Below are 21,254 nucleotides of genomic sequence, written 5' to 3'. Positions count from 1 at the left end.
GCATGGACACTGTGGTGAGTAGAAAAACTCAACATTTGACCAACATCTGCTGATTTTCTTAATATTGTGTTATTTCTTGCATTTTAATTTTCCTTCTACCATCTCATGCCGATTTCATGTATTATATATAGAAATGAGTTGGTTAATATTAACACATGATCACCTGTAAAATAATTGTTGGATTACTTAGAATAAGAGACATAACCTTCGTATTAACCATTTCAGTATAAAACACCCATTGTACTCTGTTCTGGAATATGTTGCATACATTTTAACAGTATTATCAAGAATATTGTTTTATCTTTATTGGGTGGTCTAGAAATAATTAAACCCGTAAACACAATCAAGAACAATTTGAGTTGGTTTAACCATTTGAGCCCCAGGCTGCTTAATAATAATCTCAAATTTTATTTTGTACTTAATAAAAGTCTGCTCTTCATGCTTAATGACTCACAACATGTAGTTAGAGGGTATTTTTTTTAACAGTTACATATAGCCAAAGGGGAATGCAACCCCTATAAAGCACAGCTTGTCAGAAATTACAGTTTGGGCTATACTGGGTTATTGAAATCATATTTATATTATTTCAGGTCACAAAACAGAGAATTTTATCTTACTATGCTAAGATGCTTACGATGCTAGTTTAAAATAATAGCTCAAACAACATTTGGCAGACATGGTCAGTGGGCTCTATTCAGGCCTTCCATTCACACACTCACCAAAAGGGCCCTCATAAAAAAAGAACATAGAAGGAGCACACAATGGATCTATTCTTGGGTAAATCCTTGTAAGCTAGATACCCTGGTGGTTATATGTGAAATTGCAAGAGAAGCTTCAGCCAGTGGTCCAAAGTCAGAGAAGACCAGGGGGTAAATCTTCCTTACCCCTTTGTCAACCTTCCCCTTACAGGAGACAAGTGGCTAGAAAGTTGCATGGGGCATTCAGATGTCATTGTGTGTCACCAGACTGAGCATCCTGGGCACAGTCAGATCATTTTATCCCTCTTTCATATTTTAAGCATGACCAGCAGCCTTCTTTAACCCCACTTGGTGTGAGGGATCTGTGAAATATAATGAAGCATAGCATTTTGCATCATTTGCATCTCAATTAGATTGTATGTTGCCTACAGATGCAGGAGCAATGGTCAACAGACATACAATGAGTGACACATTTCCAGCACGCGTCCGATCCCTTCCCCCACCATGAAGCTGACCCCTCAACTCCAGCCTCACCCCCCTATCTCTTTCCCCCAAAACTCCTGGGACCCCTCTACATCCCCTCCTCCCCCATGAAGTGTGGCCCTGGCACCCAAATTCATTGAATATGGCGATCCTGAAGATGCTTCAACTCATTTTGTATCAACAGTTTAATGATTCCTTTGTTTTTTTCTTACAGACCCCTCAGTCTGAAGACCATCTGTGTGGCAGTTTGCATAATAAGGAAATATTTTCTCATGCTTTGAACAATGGGGGAAGGGTGGGAAATAGCCCCACCAGTATAAGGGGCTAACAGGCGGTTTTATTGACTGGCCCTTGTACAATGTATGATGTATCTATGCATGCATACATATCTGGAAAGGTTTAAATATACACTGCACAGGTAAAGACATCAGAATGATGTTAACTGCTGTGTATTTCTTAGTCGTCTAGGAATGTTCTGTTTAAGACACCATAAAGGGATACAATTAAACGCATTAATTCTATATAGGTCGATCTATCACTTCACTATCACGTTTATTTCCGAGGAGAACTGTAAGAACAAGAGGCCATGATTTAAAACAGGAGGGTAAGACGTTTAGATGTAATGTAAGGAAGTTTTATTTTACTGATTGGGTAGTAGATAAATGGAACAGCCTCCCAGCAGAAGTGGTAGTTGCTAATACAGTCAGAGGATTTAAACACGCATGGGAAAGGCATATGGCTCCTGAATCTAAGACGAGACCAACGACTGATTAAGGAGTCTTTACAGCAGGAAAAACAGCAACTAGACGGGCCGAATGGTGTCAGATTTGGGAGCAAATTCTGTGTTTCTATGTTTCTAATGCCAGTAATGCATATACATAATTTTCAAACTGAACTCCATGTTTGATCTGCAATTAACATTTTATTTGTGATACAGATCCCAGGCTGTCAAGATTTATACAAACTGGTCCCTTTTTTCATGGTGCAGCTAACAAAACCTTTAAATATAAGTTTACTTCTTTTAAAATATCCAGTTTGAATAAAGTTTGTAGTTTGGTTATAATATATTCATGTAAACCAGACGAACCCTGAACTCCGGTCCTTATCGCTTCAGTTGAGGGACCTGACGTCTGGTTCCATGTAACCGCTGGTGTTAAGGGTTTCATTAGTCTATTGTACGCAGACAATGCGGTATTTAAAGTCCTTGTGGCGTGTCCCAGGGTGATCCTCCGGCAGGGAGCTGCACGCGTCAGTAATAAGCCAGGCAGATGGGACCATGTGCTGTCTATAGCCATTCGCTGTCCGCTCGCCCCATTAATCTCCTTGGTGCTGAAATTGCAGAGAATCCAATGGTCTCTCTTAGCGGGATCTGTTCTACAAAGGGAGAGCTGGTGGGAGAGTTTGCAGGAGAGTTGTGTTTCTTGATTTCACTATAAATTTTAAAGAGCTAATCCCAGTGATATGGGAAGAGCTTGGCTGGCCCAGGATAATGTATAGTGAAATAAGTGAGATCTCTCCAAAGTCTCCTCGCATATTGAATTATACATTATACAGGGCCATCTCAGTCATTTCTACTGGAGAAACTTGACCCTATTATATTTAATAATGAAATGAGGGACTGAAAACCAAAGCTCTCCAGCAGGCTCTCCTTCCAACGCTCCTTTTAGTGAATAGACCCCATCAATCACAAGTATCGCAATGTAGCAAGAAGAAAACTGCAGTAAGACAAGGTATTCAATGTATCAAACGTATTAAGATATATATACATAGTTAAAATATGGTAACAAATGGGTATCTGGACCACAAAAAAGATAGTGAATGTTTTTTAACAAAGTTGTGATAAAATGGTGATTGTTTGCAAAGGAATCCCTGGGGAAGTGCTCTACAAGACACTTGTTGGGTCCAAGAACGTGCTCCTGTATGATGTCACTGAGAAAAATCTGCCATTTTTGGATTGTGTAAAGAAAATAAATATGGTCACATTTAGGAAAGTAACAGCCAACCATCACACACACGTTGGGCAATGTTCCATCTAATTTTTCTTAGTTGGCGTGCGCAGAAAATTTCTCTTGTGCTCATATTTTTAGAGAGCAAAAATTTTGTGCGCACAATATCGGCGCCACCTAAAGTTTCCCCCAAATTTATTTTTTTCCTTTTTTTGGGAAAAATTGTTGTGCGCACAATTTTTGGATGTGTGCGCTCTCTAAAAAAGCTATGTGCGCGCGCACAAGCGCACAGCTTAGAGGGAACACTGGCGTTGGGTACAAGAAAATATGAGAAATCAGAACTTCACCAGATCATAGCCCATTTAAACCCAAAACAGGCTAACAACCCATCTCAAACACCACTAAGAAAAGATTTTTTTTTAAAAATCATGGTGTTTCGACATGTTCAACCATCTGGAACAGAGAGGGTTTAAAAATCTCTATGGCTTTACAGATAGGAGTGGGGTGTCAGGTGGGTGAACTGAATACATTGCTTATGGGTTGGATCAGATCAAGTGTTGGAAGACCTATAATGCCATATTCTGTATATATATATATATATATATATATATATATATATATATATATATATATATATATATATAACCACGCATTAAGCCACTCCATGCATGGAGCACAGTTTTATGGTGATCATAAAAGATCAAAGGCCCCTTATTTGGAGTTTTTGAAACAATTGCCATGAGGATTACTTTTCATTAATTAATTAGGATTAATTTCGTACTTCATTATGCCGATTCTCTCTTTGGGCACCAAACGAGGTATTGCTGTGTTAATGAATGAATTTCGAGTGATGATACTCATGTAGGGTCACAATTTAAATCTATGAAACAGAAGCCACTGGAAATGCATGAAGATATTCTACAGACCAACACAGCTCCCTGCCTGTAAAATAAAGTGTTCTATGCCGTGGCCCATACATGTGTATCTTTACCACATTTCCTAGTATTGTGCATTTATTTCCTCTGCATGAAATATATTTTATACGTTTCTCTCTCATCTCATATTCTGCGCACCTTTGTCTACAGTATTAATGTCAAGAGATATAATATACATATAATACACCTCTTTTGTATGTTATTACAAGTAATATTTACCCATGTGCCGTACACTGTATATGATATATGGTTATTTTACACGCAGTAGATCTTGGATATTTATTCTTCTATGTGTTACAAATAAGCAGAGCTAGATTTCTACTCCAGGCAACCCCTGGCACGAAGACGCCTCTACTTGTTAAAACAAGGATTGGTAATATGGGCATATATGTTATATAGGTAGAGTACGGAAATGAAACTGAGAAAAAATGAGAGGAAATGGCTAGGAGTTTAGGGGGGATTGGTTAATGGGAGTTGGGTCATGGGTGGAAGTGGGCAATGCTACAGAAACAGCCCTTTGGTGCGCAGCTGCTGGCTGAAAAAGTGTAAGGGTGAAGCGTTCATCAGTATGTATCCAGCAGGTGGCTACACATCATGATATTGTTAGGTTGCTGGCCTTAAAGTTCCAGGTCTCATTTTCAATGGAACATCATTTCAGGTACATGTTTTGATGGAACATGATTAGAACGGGCAGGATGAGTCCTTTCCCTATAGGGCTGTGTCCAATCTAAAAACATATTTCTTAGGGGACTCAGCGACGTATAATACATTCACTACACATCACTCAGTTCATAGACCCGTATCTGCGCCATTGTAGACTGCACCATGCTTATTATTTTTGCCTCCATCTGAGATCATGTTTGACCTTAAAGGAACACTAAAGCCTCATAGATTCAGCTAATGCCCTTATATTGGGAATCTTCAAGCACAGTGTGCCTATAAGAAAATAATCAAACAGCAGATATCTGTAACATTTCTCACTGCTTTCAGTCGGTGACCAGTCTGGGCAGGATTAGGTGAAATAGGCAGCTGCCTAGGCCATTAAAAAAAGAGGGCATCATGACGGGTTATTCCCTATGTTAGCCCTTGAATGACCAGAACCTTTAGCTTACATTTTTATATATAACATTGTAAAAACTAAAATAATAAACGTCTGTATGAAGACGTACTGAGTGTACATGCTAGAAGCATGATCCCCACACGCATGTGCCTTTGACACTTTCCTGCGTAGTGATTTGCTGGAGCAAGCTGCCCAAAGTTGGGCAATACTGTAATGCGGAGGGGTCATTCAAGAGGAGCTGCAAAGTTAAATGCTTTAATTGTAAAATAAAGGAAGAAATAAAACATGCGAATGAATGTACTTTCAATTTGCTTTAATGTTTATTAAAATTTAGATGAAATTCCCACCGCTGCAGACTATATATATATTTTTCACACATAAATATTTATATGATGATGCTATATAAAAAAATAAATAATAATAATAATAATAAAATATATAATATCCTCTGTATCATTCACCGTTTAAATTATTCATAGCACGCGCCCATCTTTCTGAGAGACATCTGTCCATTGATGCAAACAATAGCATGGAGTCATCTGAAAGAATGTGTACTGACGCTGCGGAGATTAATGCACATTTAGGACCAACACGGAGGTTAACAATATGTTTTGAATGATCGCTGATCTGTTTACAAGATACAGAACAATGGCAATTAGTACAAAAAGGTCACTTGTTGGTGTTAGAAAGCAGATTAACCCGGACCGGATCATTGTAATGACGAACTGGATAGTTTACCAATCTGATTTGCATAAATATAACATTCTACATATATTTCTTAAATTTGGAATAGAAAAAAGTAATATATTTTAAACACATTTACATTTTATTCTACTAATATGTCAATAGCATTAACAGCAGGTGTATGGATTAACATACGCAAGTTCTTCTAATTGTCATATTTATTCAATATTTATTCCGCAGGTGGCCACATGTATGTCATTTATCGGACACTGGCCTTAAAGTGCCGGCGTCTATTTAAATCCCAGCCTTTCTATATTTTGCATTGACATCCATAAAATAAGCAACAGTACAAATTAAAATCAGAATATATACATTTTAAAACTCAGTTTTATGTTCATTCCATGGGCGCAGCCATCCGAACTTCCTATTGGCTATATTTTCTTTTTATTCCTCCTAAGTTATTTTTTGCTCTTTTGATCAATTGATAAATTATCGGGGAAAACTTCAGGACAGTATACATAAGTTATGCTTCATGGGGCCACAAGCCATCTCGGTGCGAGTCTGGTTGCCATTTTATTTTATACTGGATACCAGTTGCTATATTGCACACAAGATGCTGGCGGGAGAGCCAGAGCATCTCAGTGTATTTGAATGAATCAGAATGCTAATCCCTTTAAATACACAGGGGGGCTTTAATAAAAATAGATCAGATCCTGATTAACTTGTCACTGTTGTTGTAATTAACAAGGATCCATCGGAAAAGCGTTAGACACAACGGCTTCCCTATGTTCCGTCAAGCACAACAAAAGATGTCAAGGTGGCCGCGACGAGCCTCCAGCTGCCATTTAGAGAGGTTGTGGCTCAATGATGGGAGATTGTACGCTGATCTTAATGGAAATGTTTTGTTTCTTGAATACCGAATTGCAGTAACGTTTAACATGTATGTGCCAAATGTAATCAAATAAAAAATACGAAATCCATAAAATGCAATAATGAGAATAATTGTTTTTTTCTTTAACCTTTTCTGGCCCACCTTTATGACATCGCAGATCTTTGTCCTATTCACAGTATCTGTTCTGTCCTAATACATACAAATCTCTCTTTTCTCTTTGCGATGCATAGTTATTCAGGAATAAATTACTCAAGTACTTTTATTTTATAGCGATTGTATTCGTTTTTCCTTTTAGAAAAGGTTTTGAAAGCTGTTTGAGTTGAATCAACGTCATCCAGATTTACAACATGCTACAATATCCCTGCTTCCTTACACCCAGCAACCAAAACAAGGGTTTCAGGACTCAAGAGACACGGGCTCCAGGCTCTTGCTTTTAATTGTTGCTTTCAGTAATTGCTTACTAACGCTTCTTAAATTGTGCAACTTGATTGCCCCCAAGTGGTGAAATTGAGTTACTACAGGAACAGTGTGAGTGTCCAAATGAACCTTTAGAACGTTTAGGTGTCAAGCTCCAGGTCTCAAGGGCCACAGCCCAGCCAGCAATTTAGTTTATCAATGGGTGTTAGTGTAATTATATAAGTTAGTGTGAGTATGTTAGCATTAGGTGTATGTTTGCATAAGCGTGAGTGTGTGTGTAAATATGTTTGCAAGCGAGTTTGTTAGTTACATGAACTGAATACAATCAGAATACTAGAATACATAATCTGGGGATTGAAGGTAAAAGTTGATCTTGTAGTTTTTAAGCTGCACGGATTTGAGCCACGCAGGTTGGGTTGCTAAGTGATAAATCAGATTGCACAGAACTGATTCGTTATGCATGACCTCTTAAAGGGAGAATACTCTCCATTATTACAGGGAAAAAGGGAAGAAATAACCGATTATTTTCTCAAGAAAAAAGCAAAGGTATTTAATTTTTTTTTATAGAAGACAAGTTTTTGACCATGCGATACAAGGACAGTCCTTGAAGAACTCAACACAGTTTAGCATTGATTCCATGGAGTGGTTGCTGGTGGTGGGGATCTCTTTAAACATTTTAAATGCCAAATGACTTTCTACATGCATTTGGCTGCGATAGATGCCTTTAGACTCTTAAAGCAGTCATTCAGAGTCTGCTTGAGAGAAACGTCCGTTTGATGTGATGGGCAACAAATTGAATCTCATATTGATTGTTTCTGGAGCGTTCACTATGGCGAGCACAATTGCGGCCCTTTGGACAGACTGCTGGCAGGTAAGCACACTGTGTATCTTGTTCAATTCTCTCATCAGATGAATGTTAACGTACCCCTCTCCTTAGGTCTTCCGGCGAAATATACCGTATTTGCTCGATTATAAGACGACCCTGATTATAAGACGACCCCCCAAAATCTGAATATTAACTTAGGAAAAAAGAAAAAGCCTGAATATAAGACGACCCTAAAGGAAAAAAGTTTTACCAGTAAATGTTAATTCATGTAAACTATTTTTTTTAATAAAAGCTATGATTGAGAAAAATATTTTTTTTGTTTTTATTTCTTGTATTTTCCAGCCTGTCCCCCAGTTACGCACATCTGCCCCCAGGCTTGCCACACCAATATGGCACTGTGGCCCATGATATGCCTTTTAACCCTCTATATGCCACTGTGCCCCATGGTATGCCTTTTGACCCCCTATATGCCACTCTGCCTCCAGAAATGCCTTATACCCCTATATCCCATTCTGGCATTTAGGGGGTTAAAATGCATATTATGGGGCAGAGTGGCATATAGGGAGGTATAAGGCATTTCAGGAGGCAGAGTGGCATTAAGGGAGTTAAAAGGCATTGTATAGAGCACTCTGCCTCCAGAAATGCCTTATACCCCTATATGCCACTCTGGCATTTAGGGGGTTAAAAGGCATATTATGGGGCAGAGTGGCATATAGGGAGGTATAAGGCATTTCAGGAGGCAGAGTGCTCTATTAAATGCCCCCTTAACGCCACTCCAGAAATGCCCTATGCCCCCATTTAACTAACACACACACACACACACACTCTCTCCCCCCCCTCCCCTCCCCTCTCCTCTCCTCTCTCCTCTCTCCCCTCTCAGCCCTCTCTTACCGGTGCTTCCAGCCGGGGCAGCGGGTTGACGTCGCCTTCTGCTGCAGCCGGAAGGAGGTGGAGTTGGCAGCGGGGGTTTGTATCCGTCCGTCGCGTATACTTTCCCCGGCTGTCAGAGATCAGAGATCTCTGACAGTCGGGGAAGGTCTACGCGACGGACGCAGACAACCCCCGCTGCTAGCCACACCTCCTTCCGGCTGCAGCGGACGTTGTCTACGCGGATCGCGTAGACGTCAACCCGCTGCCCCGGCAATACAGCAGGAAGCACCGGTAAGTGTGTATGATGGGGGGGGGGGTGAGACAGGAGGATCCAGGTCCCCTGCAGCGGTGCGGGGGATCTGGATCTTAGTCTCCTAATCAGACTCTATTTGAGGTCTGATTAGAAGACGACCCCGATTAGAAGACGAGGGGTATTTTTCAGAGCATTTGCTCTGAAAAAAACCTCGTCTTATAATCGAGCAAATACGGTATTTTTTTAGGCTATATCTATTTTCAACAATGGCTTGTAAGACATGAATGTAAATTAATGGTATTCCTCGTCATTGGTTGGCTCTTGATTTGGGTTTTATACATTAAGAGATTAAAATACTTTAAACTGGATCAATTTCTACAGATCAACAGCAAAGGATCAGTAATGCTGAGCATTCGATGCAAAGGCCTTTGGAAAGAATGTGTCTGGGACAGGTTTGTGAAGATCTGGACGTGCGATGGATTCAGCTCCTATTTGAATCCCCATCCAGGTGAGACAGACGATCGGGTGCCCTGTGGGTAACGACGTAAATGTTTTGTGACGTGATCAGCTTTATAGCAATGTGTGCTTTGAGGGGGCCAGATGGGCCGCTGCCCTACATGGCTCATCACGCACTCCATCGGCAGTACACTGTGTGAGCATAAAAATGTCAGGTGCCGGCTGTCCTATCCAGCCGTCGACTGCACTTCATTAGGGCCCATTGGCCTTAAAGTGTCAGGGTTGCCTCGTTATCCTCAGTCCCTGTCCCTGGCTTTGACATACTTGGGAATGAATTCCATGTCCATTGGCATGATGTGAAATAGAGGGGTATATTCACTAAACCATGGCCGACTTAGGTCTTCTTGCAGGAGAAGCTCCCAGGGGTTGACCTTTCCTGGTGCATAGTGAAATGTTCAACTCATCTACAAAATCACACTTTAGTGAATGCACCCCTCGGTGTGTTAATTCCTTGTTGTTCTTTCTTAGCTGCTATCGTCCTCGCCAGAGCCTTAATAATCACTTCAAGCCTCACAAGTGTTATGGCGTTCTTCTTCCTGGTTTTTGGATCCAAAAACTTCAACTTCTGTCAAGACATGTCTGCAAAACTGCAGTGCTTGCGACTTTCATCTGGACTCTATTTCCTTGTTGGTATGTAATTGTCTTGACTATAGCTAAAGGATTTCCATCAGTCATTAGCGTGATCTAAGACATAGCAAAAACAAACAATTACCAACAGGGGAACAGAATTTATCGTTTACTATCACAAGATCCCCGACATGGGCCGTTGCATTTAACGGAATGTGTGTTTTTGGTCTGTAGAACATTTCTAAAACGCTTCAGTAAAGACTCTACAAGAATGTTACAAGGAACGTTTTATAAACAGAAGAGATTGGTTCTATTTGGTTTAATCGCCAATCTACGCCCAGTAAAATAAAAAAAAAACCCTCCAATTTTGAAAAGAAGAAAAGAGAAAGCTTTTCTAATTACAACTGAATTCCAGATAAGATGTCCCTACCATTCATGCTAAAAGTATGGTGCCATAAATGTTACGCCTAATTCAAATTTGGTGCCTGTTTATGAAAGATAAGTCCAGAGCTTTAAATCCGCGTGTCATAAACCAAGGTCGGCTTATCAGAGATCCATCCCTCTTGTGTGAAAAGCGGTATTCACACTGTGGGACACTGATCAATAACTCAATCTTCTCCATTTTCTTTCAGGGATATTGTCCTCAGCTGGTGTTATAAGATACTGTGTATATGTCTACTTTATTCACCAATATGAGGTATGTTGTCTTCTAATATAAAAAGTCAACTTTCCTTTTTTTTTTTAACAAAAAAATATATATGAGCTGGAACATGTGTCATGAAAGTAAAATCATTTTACGGGGAACAAAGTTCCAAGTCACTCTGTCACATACTTTATGCAGACCCACGAAGCCGAGACCACTGTGAAAACCTTCATCCCCTTCCCACTTATTTTCTGCCTATGCTTACGCAAAAAAATGTATTTTGTTTTTTTAGATTTTTTTTCTAAAATGCAGGGGTCTTGGTTCTTACGGCGAATCGTGTCCTGTTTGCAAATACCAAAGTATATTTGGATGTGAAGCACTTGCGTTACACAATGTATTGTTATGTCTCGTAGGACCTAAAACTTAAAAATGTATTCGGTCACTAATTCCTCTTTTTGTTCTTTTTCATTCCTAGGTGTCACTGAAAATCCCAGGATTCCCTAGTTTTGAGTACGGTTATTCATTGTGGATGGCTGCAGGGGGTGGTCTAGGCGCCATTGCTACAGCCATAGCCACCTGTTGTCTGACGCTCTACAAAAAAAAGCCGCTTGCGGACATAAAGGGAAAGGCGTGTTCTGATGGTCTGGAAGTTACAAAAACATATGTTTAACAAGTTTGGCTTTAAGGTCAACCTGTCACCTATCATATGTTTTGTCAATCAAAAAACATTAAATACTGTTTCAATTTCTTCAGGGAATTATCATCCTGCGTGTTATACCATGTAGTTAGAAAAAACAAGGGACTGGCCTGGAATGAGACAGATTATATTCAACGTAAATAAATCCAATGTTATGCATTTAGGGAAAATAAATGTAACAGAGGCACATCAAAAGAAATTGATAAAAAAAGGTTTAAAGGAAAAATGTGCCTACAAAAGACTCTGCAATGTGGATGAATGCAAATAATCAATTTCAAGGGCCAGCATAGTAGCATGTATAGATGGAAGAAAGTATACTTTTGGCTCATACTGTGAAAATGTAGAGCCGTTCTGGACACCTGCTTCCTAGCATGGCCAAAAGCGTCATATGACAGACTGGACAATGGCCAAAATTTTAAGAATGGCCTAGAAAGCAAACTTCAATTACCATATCAGGGTCAATTTTCCTTTTACTGTCTATTATTGCTGGAATATAACAGGTTACAGAAGAGATGCTACTTAGGGTTCTATTATTATGTGGCAGAACCTATATAATGCATGTACACTATCTAATTTAGTGTATTTTTTACTATATTTTATTCCTAAATGTGTCTTTAATTTAATTTGTGAATTAATTTTAAAATGACCACCAAAAATCTTATCACTAAATATGATTTGCACCCACACATATGCACACAAAAATCATGTAATCCATATTAAACTTATTTTAGAAATGCGAGATAGGGAATGAGAGTATGGTATATATAGTTATTTAATATCTAACAAGGGATGTCTAAATTAACTATTAGGTAAAGCCCAGATAGATAATTAAATTCTTTTAATTTCCTCAAATGTATTTATGTTTATTTAATAAAAATGATGTGCAAAGGGTAATGTGTATACTTTATATAAATATATATCATTTATTTAATTCTGGGTATCTGGGGAAAATACATAAAAATAGTCCAAACTATCAATTTTACAGTGATCTAATACTTCTGAAATTATAACATTGTTACTCTGAAGCAGATACATAGTAATTCATTGTTTTGAGATTCTATACATTTCTAAGTGAAATATATATAATGAGATAATTTATTTGCTTGTCTTTAGTTCTTCTGTATGGCCTGTCTTATAGATTTAGTGGGAACCAGCTATCTTAAACTGATCTTGATGGGAAACTGTCTGACAGCAACAGCAGGTGGATAAGAATTCTTGTAGGATGGATTAGGGAAGCTAAACCAATCTAGCCAGCCTTCTCCTGTTCAGCCACAAAGAAAGTAGGAGGAGTGTTAGGAGCCTGGAGACCAGCAGAAACACCACATATAACCAAGGGGTTCATGTTCTGCAAAGGATATTTGGGGTCTGGAAGAAAGGATAATCCCACCCAGGACAGGAAGTAAAGTGCCAAAATAACAATGATATCCCTACACCTTTTGGAGGAACTGGTCTAACTTTGTCAGCTGGTTTTTTTGAGACTCAAGGGCAGAGGACAAGCTGGAGAAACCTAACCCCTCATCAGAAGACCTCCTCTTCACACTTGCTTCTTTACAGTACTCTGAACTATGCTGTAAAACAATTCAAGATCAGTTATGTATTAGTTTTTTTAAGATAAATCCATCTGTCATTTTGAAGGAACTCATTTGTAGGATTCCCAGCGCGTTTGTGTGACTCCTGAGGCATTGTTGTACCAGCTGGACTGAAGCTTCCTGAGATGTGGTGGGTGCCCAGGGCAGGGTGGCCAGGAGTCCTCTCATGATAGTGAGGAGAAGAAGAAGAAAAAAGGACAGTGGACCTTGTGGATCCATGGCCTGGGCTGCCTGTTGACAGGTTACCTCTTGGTTAGAAGTTCTTCATCCACAATGACCCTGGACAGGATCCTGCAGGCTGCCAGGCAAGGGGATCTGGACACCCTGAGAAGCCTGCGCACAGAGGATCTGCTGGATCCCGGCTTGAGGGATCCGATGGGCGCCTCTGCGGTCCACCATGCGGCGCGGTCAGGCAAACTCAGCTGTATGCGCTATTTAGTGGATGAAGCGCTATTAGAAGGCAATTGTCGCGCTAGAAATGGAGCTACCCCGGCCCATGACGCCGCAGCCACCGGTAACCTAGCCTGCCTGCAGTGGCTCCTGACCCAGGGAGGCTGCGACTTCGAGGTTAGTACTGACCTGGGAGCCTGGGCACATAAGGGTTAACTGGTGTCTGGATCCAGCTCAGTGTGGTTATAATCTAACAGGGCAAAACTACCATTGTGAACCCGTCGGAATTTCTGCTATTGATATCTCTATGTCTTCTGGCAATGTCGTGGTTAATAAGAACAGCTTTCTGCCTATAGCATTAGTCTTGTAGCCTGTGTACCTTCTGGCAGTTTTGGTGTTAAAAGGAACTCTTATTTTTACTTATATATTTTGGCAGTACAGGAGTTAAACTTGATTGAAACTAGTTGTGTCTGCATACTGATCGAAGGTATGCAGACAGTATTTGAATTGTCATACTGGCAGTGTAAGGGTTAAGCATGATCTTTTGGAGCACTGAGGTCTTAATGTTGAATGGCAATGCACGGGTTAACCAATCTCTTAAAGTACTAGGTTGGTTCTTTGCGCCATTATTACTGTGGTCTATATGTACACTGGCAATGCATGGGTTAACTTTTTTATTACATCATTAACACTTTAGTCTCTATGCACTGAAGGAAGTAAAGGAGTCATACCACTATGACTGCTGTGTGTATGTGCCCTGGTATTGCGGGGGTTAATGTTTGCATCATTAATACGAGACCCTGGGTACTTCCTGGCATTGCATGTGTTAATCAGATTTTTGTTAGTGGTGTAAATATTGTCAGTGTGTATGTTAGCTCCGTTTCTGTAACTTTTACAGATCAATACGGGATTTAACTCTTTCTGTAAAATTGCACTGAGCAATGGATTGCTGATGTGTACAGGATTGTATATTTTATCTTTACTGTCGATAATAAAGTATATTTCCTGATGTTAATTTCTGACCACCTTGCCGTATAATATACATTTTTGTGGAAAAAAAGCAAATTTACTTACCTTTTTTGTCATTATCAGCATTAACCTTTTCAATAACATACTGTATTTGCCTACATGTTCAAAGGAAGGTAACATGGTTAGGCACCACTTTAAATCACCTACCTTTAACCCTTTAAGTGCCACTTCTGGCCCAGAAAGTTTAAAGATCTGTGTTAAGCGTGCATTGAAGGCAACTTCCAACATTCCAAGTTAGATCATGGTTAATGGGTAAATCTTGCCACAACTTCAAATAATATTCTACAAAAACATTGGCTTGCATAATAAGAACTAGATTAATATAGGAATACCTGGTAAATTACACACAGGGACACCAACACAGGTTCTTTCTCTTCAAGAGAAGACGTTGGTGGAAACAGAATATGGAGCCCTGGAACTGTCTCTATAATGAATTAATTAACGTCCCCTCTAGGTCGTTAGTAAGGTGCATGTTTGTTTCTGCAGCTAGATGTGGATGTCACTGTGAAATGGGATATTTTGCTTGTGTTAAACTATAGGACTGAAACAACAACATACTCTGGATGACTTTGGACCTCTGGAGCTTTCAGCGATAAAGAGGTTAATTCCTAGAAAATCTCTTAGGCAGGTTGATGTGCTATCCGGACTCCCCTTTAGTCGCCTTGTGGGTAGTGCTTGTGGAGCACAAAACATTTCCACCCATCATTGCCTGGAAGGCTAGTGAGAGGCTTTGATCTTCCCTGGCACACCACAGCTTTACTGGCCTTCCTCTAGGGGTGAACAAGCCCAGAACCAATGGGGCGTTGTGATGGCCTGAAAGTCCTAACACACCACCCTCATCTGTGAGCTAAAAAGCTTGGAACAAATTTGGCATCTCAGTGTGCATTTTTTGTTAACTTCCCTAGAAGCCCAAGGTACTGCTTCTCCTTATACCCAAGAAAAGTATCTGGCCCCTTCATTACCCTCCCATGCCGAAGCCTAAGGAGGGTTGAATCTTCTAGGGTCCCCTCAAATAGAGGACCCACTGAAGTCTTCAAGGAGTGGTGGTGGTCGAATAGGTACAGCCCAGCCCAGAAACCCAGCTCAACTGTGGCGTTTCCAGTGAAATAACAAAAAGTGGCCGTATATCAAAAATGCTAACACATGAACAAAACAACCAAAAAAGTGTGCAAAGTGACATGTGACAAAGTATTGTACTAGCCCCAGTTCATGGAAGGTGCTATCGATACTTGGAGGTCTTGGAGCCCAAGTAAGTCTAAGAACCCCACAGTCTGATCCATCAGAGCATATTGTACAGAGGCTCTATTAACCTCACATGCTTAAATTGATAAGAAAACTAATAGCACTCAGGGCCCTTCTAATCTAATAAGCAAACTGAAAGTTGAAGCACATAAAACATGAATTAACAAATATGGTTTAGGTCAAAATCTCAATGCCACCAACCGAAAGATGAATTACACTTACAGAGTGCAGCCAACAAAATAAAATATAATTATGTCAATATGGAGATATTGATAATCCTGGTCTGAATTGAAAATGTGCATTGCTTCTAGTGAACGTTAAGAATGTTAGGTGGACATGAGATAATAGTATAAGATATAAGGTATGTTATGTTTTGACTCCTAACGCAATGTTACAGGAGTTATATACAGTATGTACTTTGTACATCACCTTGAGCTCAGCACAGGGCAGGCAGATTTACCTACATGTGTCATGAATGTCCTTTCTCTCAACGAAGAAAATGTATGTACGTGAAACACTCTGACCAACAGAAGGTTATTAACCAAAGAATCACAAATCTGGTGTCCTTATTTACATGTCTCTTGAACTCTCAAGGCTTGCTTTGCTCTTGTAGAATTTGCTCTCGTATCTAGTAGTTGATATAGCGCTGATTACTAGAGAACAAAATATTCCTTCCTGCATGGTAAGGTGGGAGTGCGATCTCTATGATGTGTGACCTTTGGTTGTCAATGATGGTTAAAACCTTCACTCTTTATAGAACATTGTGGAAATGGAGAGGAAGAACCCAAATGGATAATGCTCCCATTCCTCACCACGCAATGTTATCTTCACTGATGTGTAAATTACTCTGTCTGCCCTTCTCTTTGCTGGTTGTAGATACAGGTTGCAAAATACAGCATGTGCTACCTTTACTTCATTCTGAAACATGGTAGCCCAGGATATGGGACAACTCAGTTGATTTAGGGACCATCCAAGGCATGTAGACATCCTAATCTGTGTTCTTAACAGGGTACCTCTCTAAAAACAAATGTAAAACGTGCGCAGATTGGACCTTCTTTGTTGGCTGTGAAGCCTTAAGGCCACTATTATATTTACTCAGAAATACCAGACTATATCACCTTTTTGTAAAGTGTAATTTAGCTATAATATGATGGGACGGCATATAAAGCGCAGACAATCCCGCAACGCCAAACGACATTCAGACAGAACAATTAATGCAAACGATGAGTTAAGCAGCTTCCACAATAAATGGAAGGTGAAAGCATGTGATGCTCTTATGGCTTAGAAAGTATTACAGGTGATTTGTTGGACACAAAATGGTGAGGGAGACAGACGAGGGATTAGCGGGACAGGACAGCTTGGCACAATTAGGGTCGTTCTGCTGGAAGAGCACAAACTTATGACTTGTGAAGGTAACACAGCGTGTGCCATTTATATGCGATCTAAAGGGAAACTGGAGTACGACCATAACTGAATGCGGCTTTGACGATTAAGCTTAAAGATCTATCTGTTGTAGATTTAATGTTTTATGTTTAATTTACTCAGATTTATATTCATATAAATATTCATATTCATATTCATGGCATATAATGCATCGATATGATCCATCAGTGAAGATCACAATTAAATCCAACAAGCCCAAGTAGACGGTTGTAATCCATGCATAGATTCTGTCATCAGTGGTACCAGGGTTGTAACTTTTGTAACTTTGTGACGGCTTGAATTTTGGTGAATGAACAAACAACAAAAGAGAGAAAGCTAATCAATAATTACGCCATATTTTAAGTAAATTTGGGTAAGGTAGTCTTTTCCATTGGCAACAAGTAATTATATTCTTATAGTCGATTTTTCTTTTTTATGTTGAGTTATGAAACCCTGCAGTTAAGCGATGTTTTATTAAAGAATTTGCTTTCATTTATCCCTCTTTTCTTCCCATTTGTTTTACAGGACAAAGACAATTCGGGTGCCACTATTCTGCATTTAGCAGCCAGGTTTGGCCACCATGAAATAATTGGTTGGTTATTGCGTTTTGGAACCAACGATGCTATGGTAGCTACAGATACGGGAGCACTGCCTGTGCACTACGCCGCGGCCAAAGGAGATCTCACTGCTTTGCAGCATCTCTTAGAGTACTGTCCAAAGTAAGAATATGTTTCTATTGAATGTGCTGGCTTTCGTTCATAGTTTATGATGTTGCATGTCTCAAATTATCATGCTGCATGTCTCAATATGCTCTGGTAAAGGTGGCATGTAGCCACCTGGTTTTGGCTACCCCACAATCAGTGCAGGGACAATTAATACAAATTTGTTAAAGATTATACCACTATTGGATAACTGAACTCACCTAAGATCAGGAATAAGGCAGAATCCATCAGGTAGAGAAGAGATGTTTACCATATAAACCAGATTTAAAATGTATTCACCGAAGATGGACAGCCGGTTAATAGCCACCCCCGATCAGGAGCGTCTCAAATATTAGCTCTTTTGTGCTATCTCCATCAGATCCTGTGAAAAGTGCAATCCAGAACTGAAATCCAAGGCTAATTCCCTCTGCACAAGGGAACCCGCAACCCCAAATGTACACTTCAGCCTTATTTTACCCTCATCAATTGGGCCCACCATTCAACTTGGAGTGGGCCCTAAGAGATCCCCAAAGGGCGAAATACTGTAATAAGATTTGAGATTAACTCACCGAGTGCAGACAGTAGCTTAATAGCCTGTCCTTTGGTGTATCCCCTTTTGAGGGCATCTTAGCTCTCTTGCACCATTACAGAGGAAAAACCTCTATGAGTCTGATGAGTCTTCTCCAGCCAGAACGCTAGAGAGCAAAGCTTGCAATGTATCTGTGGAGTGAGGAACATCTGTATCTGTGTCTATCACTACATATTGTGAACTTTACCATCTTCCACGAGAAGCTCACTGGAGTTGGCCCGTCATTACACGAGGGTTGTAAGTCCATCTCATCTTTGAAGGCTTCTAAGTTAAATAAAGCCCTTGTCAGCCTTATTTTATAGAGGTGGCAGTTCCATTTAAATGTCTGACCGTGTTTATGGATATCAAAAGGTTGGGATGTGCATCTCTGCTTTGAGGGCTTCCAGATTAAATAAAGCCTTTGTCAGCCTTATTTTAGAGGTGGCAGTTCCACTTGTCCGACAATGTTTATGGCATACAATAGGAGTAACCAACCTCAGTGTTGACCTTCTAAAAGTTCTCTGTGATTTAAAAATGCATTGTACAGGGACAATCAAATGCTTCTTGAATGTGGCACTCACTGGGAGAAACTGCAACTCTCCTGCAAACTTACCTGGAAACGTCCACTTTAGTAAATAAACCAAACTACTAAACCAAAACCTATTTTACATTTCAGTATAACACACAAGTTTATTTCTTATCCGTAGTTCTGCTGCATTTTTGTGTTTAATTTAAAATGAAGCTTTTTTTTTTCTTAACAAAATTTACATATTCAGGACTCGAGGAGTACAAAATGTTTTCTTGTTCACATCCGTCTCCTGCGCACCCCTGTGTCGGTTGGGCATTCAGGTGTCTGTTTCCCTGTGCTTTGCACCAGTCATCTGCCCTTTTAGTTAAGGAATCGCATGAATTATTCAGCCGCGGGTGAGATCTCACTCTTCACAATGCTTTCGGAGGCTGTTGATAGTTTCTATTACAAACTCTTGAAATTCCATCTTCATTAGATGTCACCTACAATTAAGAACTCAATAGGCCAATGTATCATTTTATTTTATGTTGATATGCGTGTGAATTACCAGCTATGTATTTTTGGCTCAAATAATTTCTAATTATACCTGCGTTTTTCCATTTCTTTTTCCTCTCTCCTGGGTTACGGTATCATCGTGTCCTTTTCCCTTCCATTAGGCTACAAAAAGCAAGGTTAAAAAATATATTTTTTAAAATATGTATATTTTTAGATTATAAATATCTTCTATTTATTACTTAGTGAGTTAGCAAATAACCCTTATCAGATCTATCATTGTATTCTTCCCTCTAAAAAGTTAATCACACATTCACAAGGCTTTTTTTCAGTTTCTCTGGCAATGACCTATCAGTACCTGCCTTTGAATCACCTGCCATGGAAGTATTCCCAAAAGAAAATGATGAAAGACTCAATATTTTACTTTCTGAATCAATTATTTCTGGGAAGGGTTGGCGCAGTCCAATGACCCATCTAGGATGGCTCCCAGGTTTAATGAAGCTGTCATTTTCTCAATGAAGAGATCACTGTAGAGTATAAAGTTATATGTTACCCTACGTGGGAGCCCACAGATCAAAATCTTTTATTTCTTACTAATAGGATGATAAAAAGGAAAGACATTTGTAAGACATGACCTCACAGCTTTTGCGGTAAGCTGGCTTGATGTCATTTCCGAGGCATTTCTTCAATGTCTTTTATAAGATTTAGATCCATGAGGTTCGTTTGATTTATTCAGTTTCTTTAACAAAAAAAGGTCCAAAGCAGACTTGTTCACAATATATTAATTGAAGCAAACCACTTGGCCCTTAAATGTTGGTGAGTTGTGATTGCCCGGTAAACAAGATCAGATGTCGTATAATAAGTAGAGGAAACTGTATCAGATTTGTTGGCTTATTTGGCTTTATTGAGTTTTGGGTGGCCGGTTCCTTGAAAGGCAGCTTCTCATAGAGGTGAAATCCCGAGACCGTAATGTTTATCGGTAGAAGCTGTGTCTTGATACATCTCTCCTGACGTAGTTTTTAAATCGAAGGCACCGGGCGCCGCTAGCACTGAATGTTTAATTTTGTTGTAATGAGGCGTACCTACGATGTCATTTATCTCAATTGAGCCTTATGTCTTTGTCACCATATGGCAGTAAATGCACGTTAAACTTGATAGCTTCCATACTGTATGTTCAGTCTGCATAGTCGGCAGGCTTTTCTTGTTAATTCTTAATCAGCTTAGGTAGTGACAGTCAATGGTAACACACGGTTGTTTTCCAGACGGCATTGTTTGTAGTCTCCATGGTAACACACGGAGGCTGACCTGTAGTAAATTAATACGAAGAAACCAATACACATGAATGAAGCGCTGGCATTTCTGCTGTGTGTGTCCCAGTTTCCTCCTTTGGATGACAGGAGGGACACCACGGGTCAAGCAGAAGCTAGAGGCACAATACTATGGCCTCCAGAAACCCTTGGCTAACTTTAGCAAGGGTAACATTGCACAAAATTGATTAAAGGGATCCAAGAAAGGATAAAGTTAGGGTGATAAAGCCAGTATTTCTCTCAACATGCTAGTGGCTATATGTGTAACTGCAAATAAAACACATAGAAAAGGCACCTGGCAGTGGCCCAAAGTCAAAGCAAAGCAGGGAGATATTGGCCCCCATGGCAGCCCTACGCTGATGCTTTGGCACTACATTTTATCAGAAAACAGAATTATCCTATGCTGAGGCCATATCTCCCAAGTGTCTCTCTTCGGGGCCCAAAGAATATGCCTCTTATCTCCCCGATGGTGATTGTTTCAAGGAGTTCAGATTGTTT

The 21,254-nt window shown here is 39.9% G+C and overlaps 1 protein-coding gene across 1 annotated transcript in view; it reads left to right on the top strand.

Annotated features, from left to right (window-relative positions):
• Positions 1–13,349: 13,349 nt before the first annotated feature.
• LOC149286794 (espin-like) overlaps positions 13,350–21,254 on the top strand; it is a 50,188-nt gene continuing 42,283 nt past the window's right edge. Inside the window, 2 exon segments of the mRNA XM_089493745.1 lie at positions 13,350–13,643; positions 17,685–17,878. Of these exon segments, the coding sequence (XP_089349871.1) occupies positions 13,350–13,643; positions 17,685–17,878 (488 nt within the window).

Source organism: Sceloporus occidentalis, unplaced genomic scaffold (assembly GCF_023333645.1).
Source record: "Sceloporus occidentalis isolate IW3139 unplaced genomic scaffold, rSceOcc1.0.p SCAF_66, whole genome shotgun sequence".
NCBI lineage: Eukaryota > Metazoa > Chordata > Lepidosauria > Squamata > Phrynosomatidae > Sceloporus > Sceloporus occidentalis.
The sequence above is the reverse complement of the archived record's forward strand: the minus strand, read 5'-3'. Positions and strand labels throughout refer to the sequence as shown.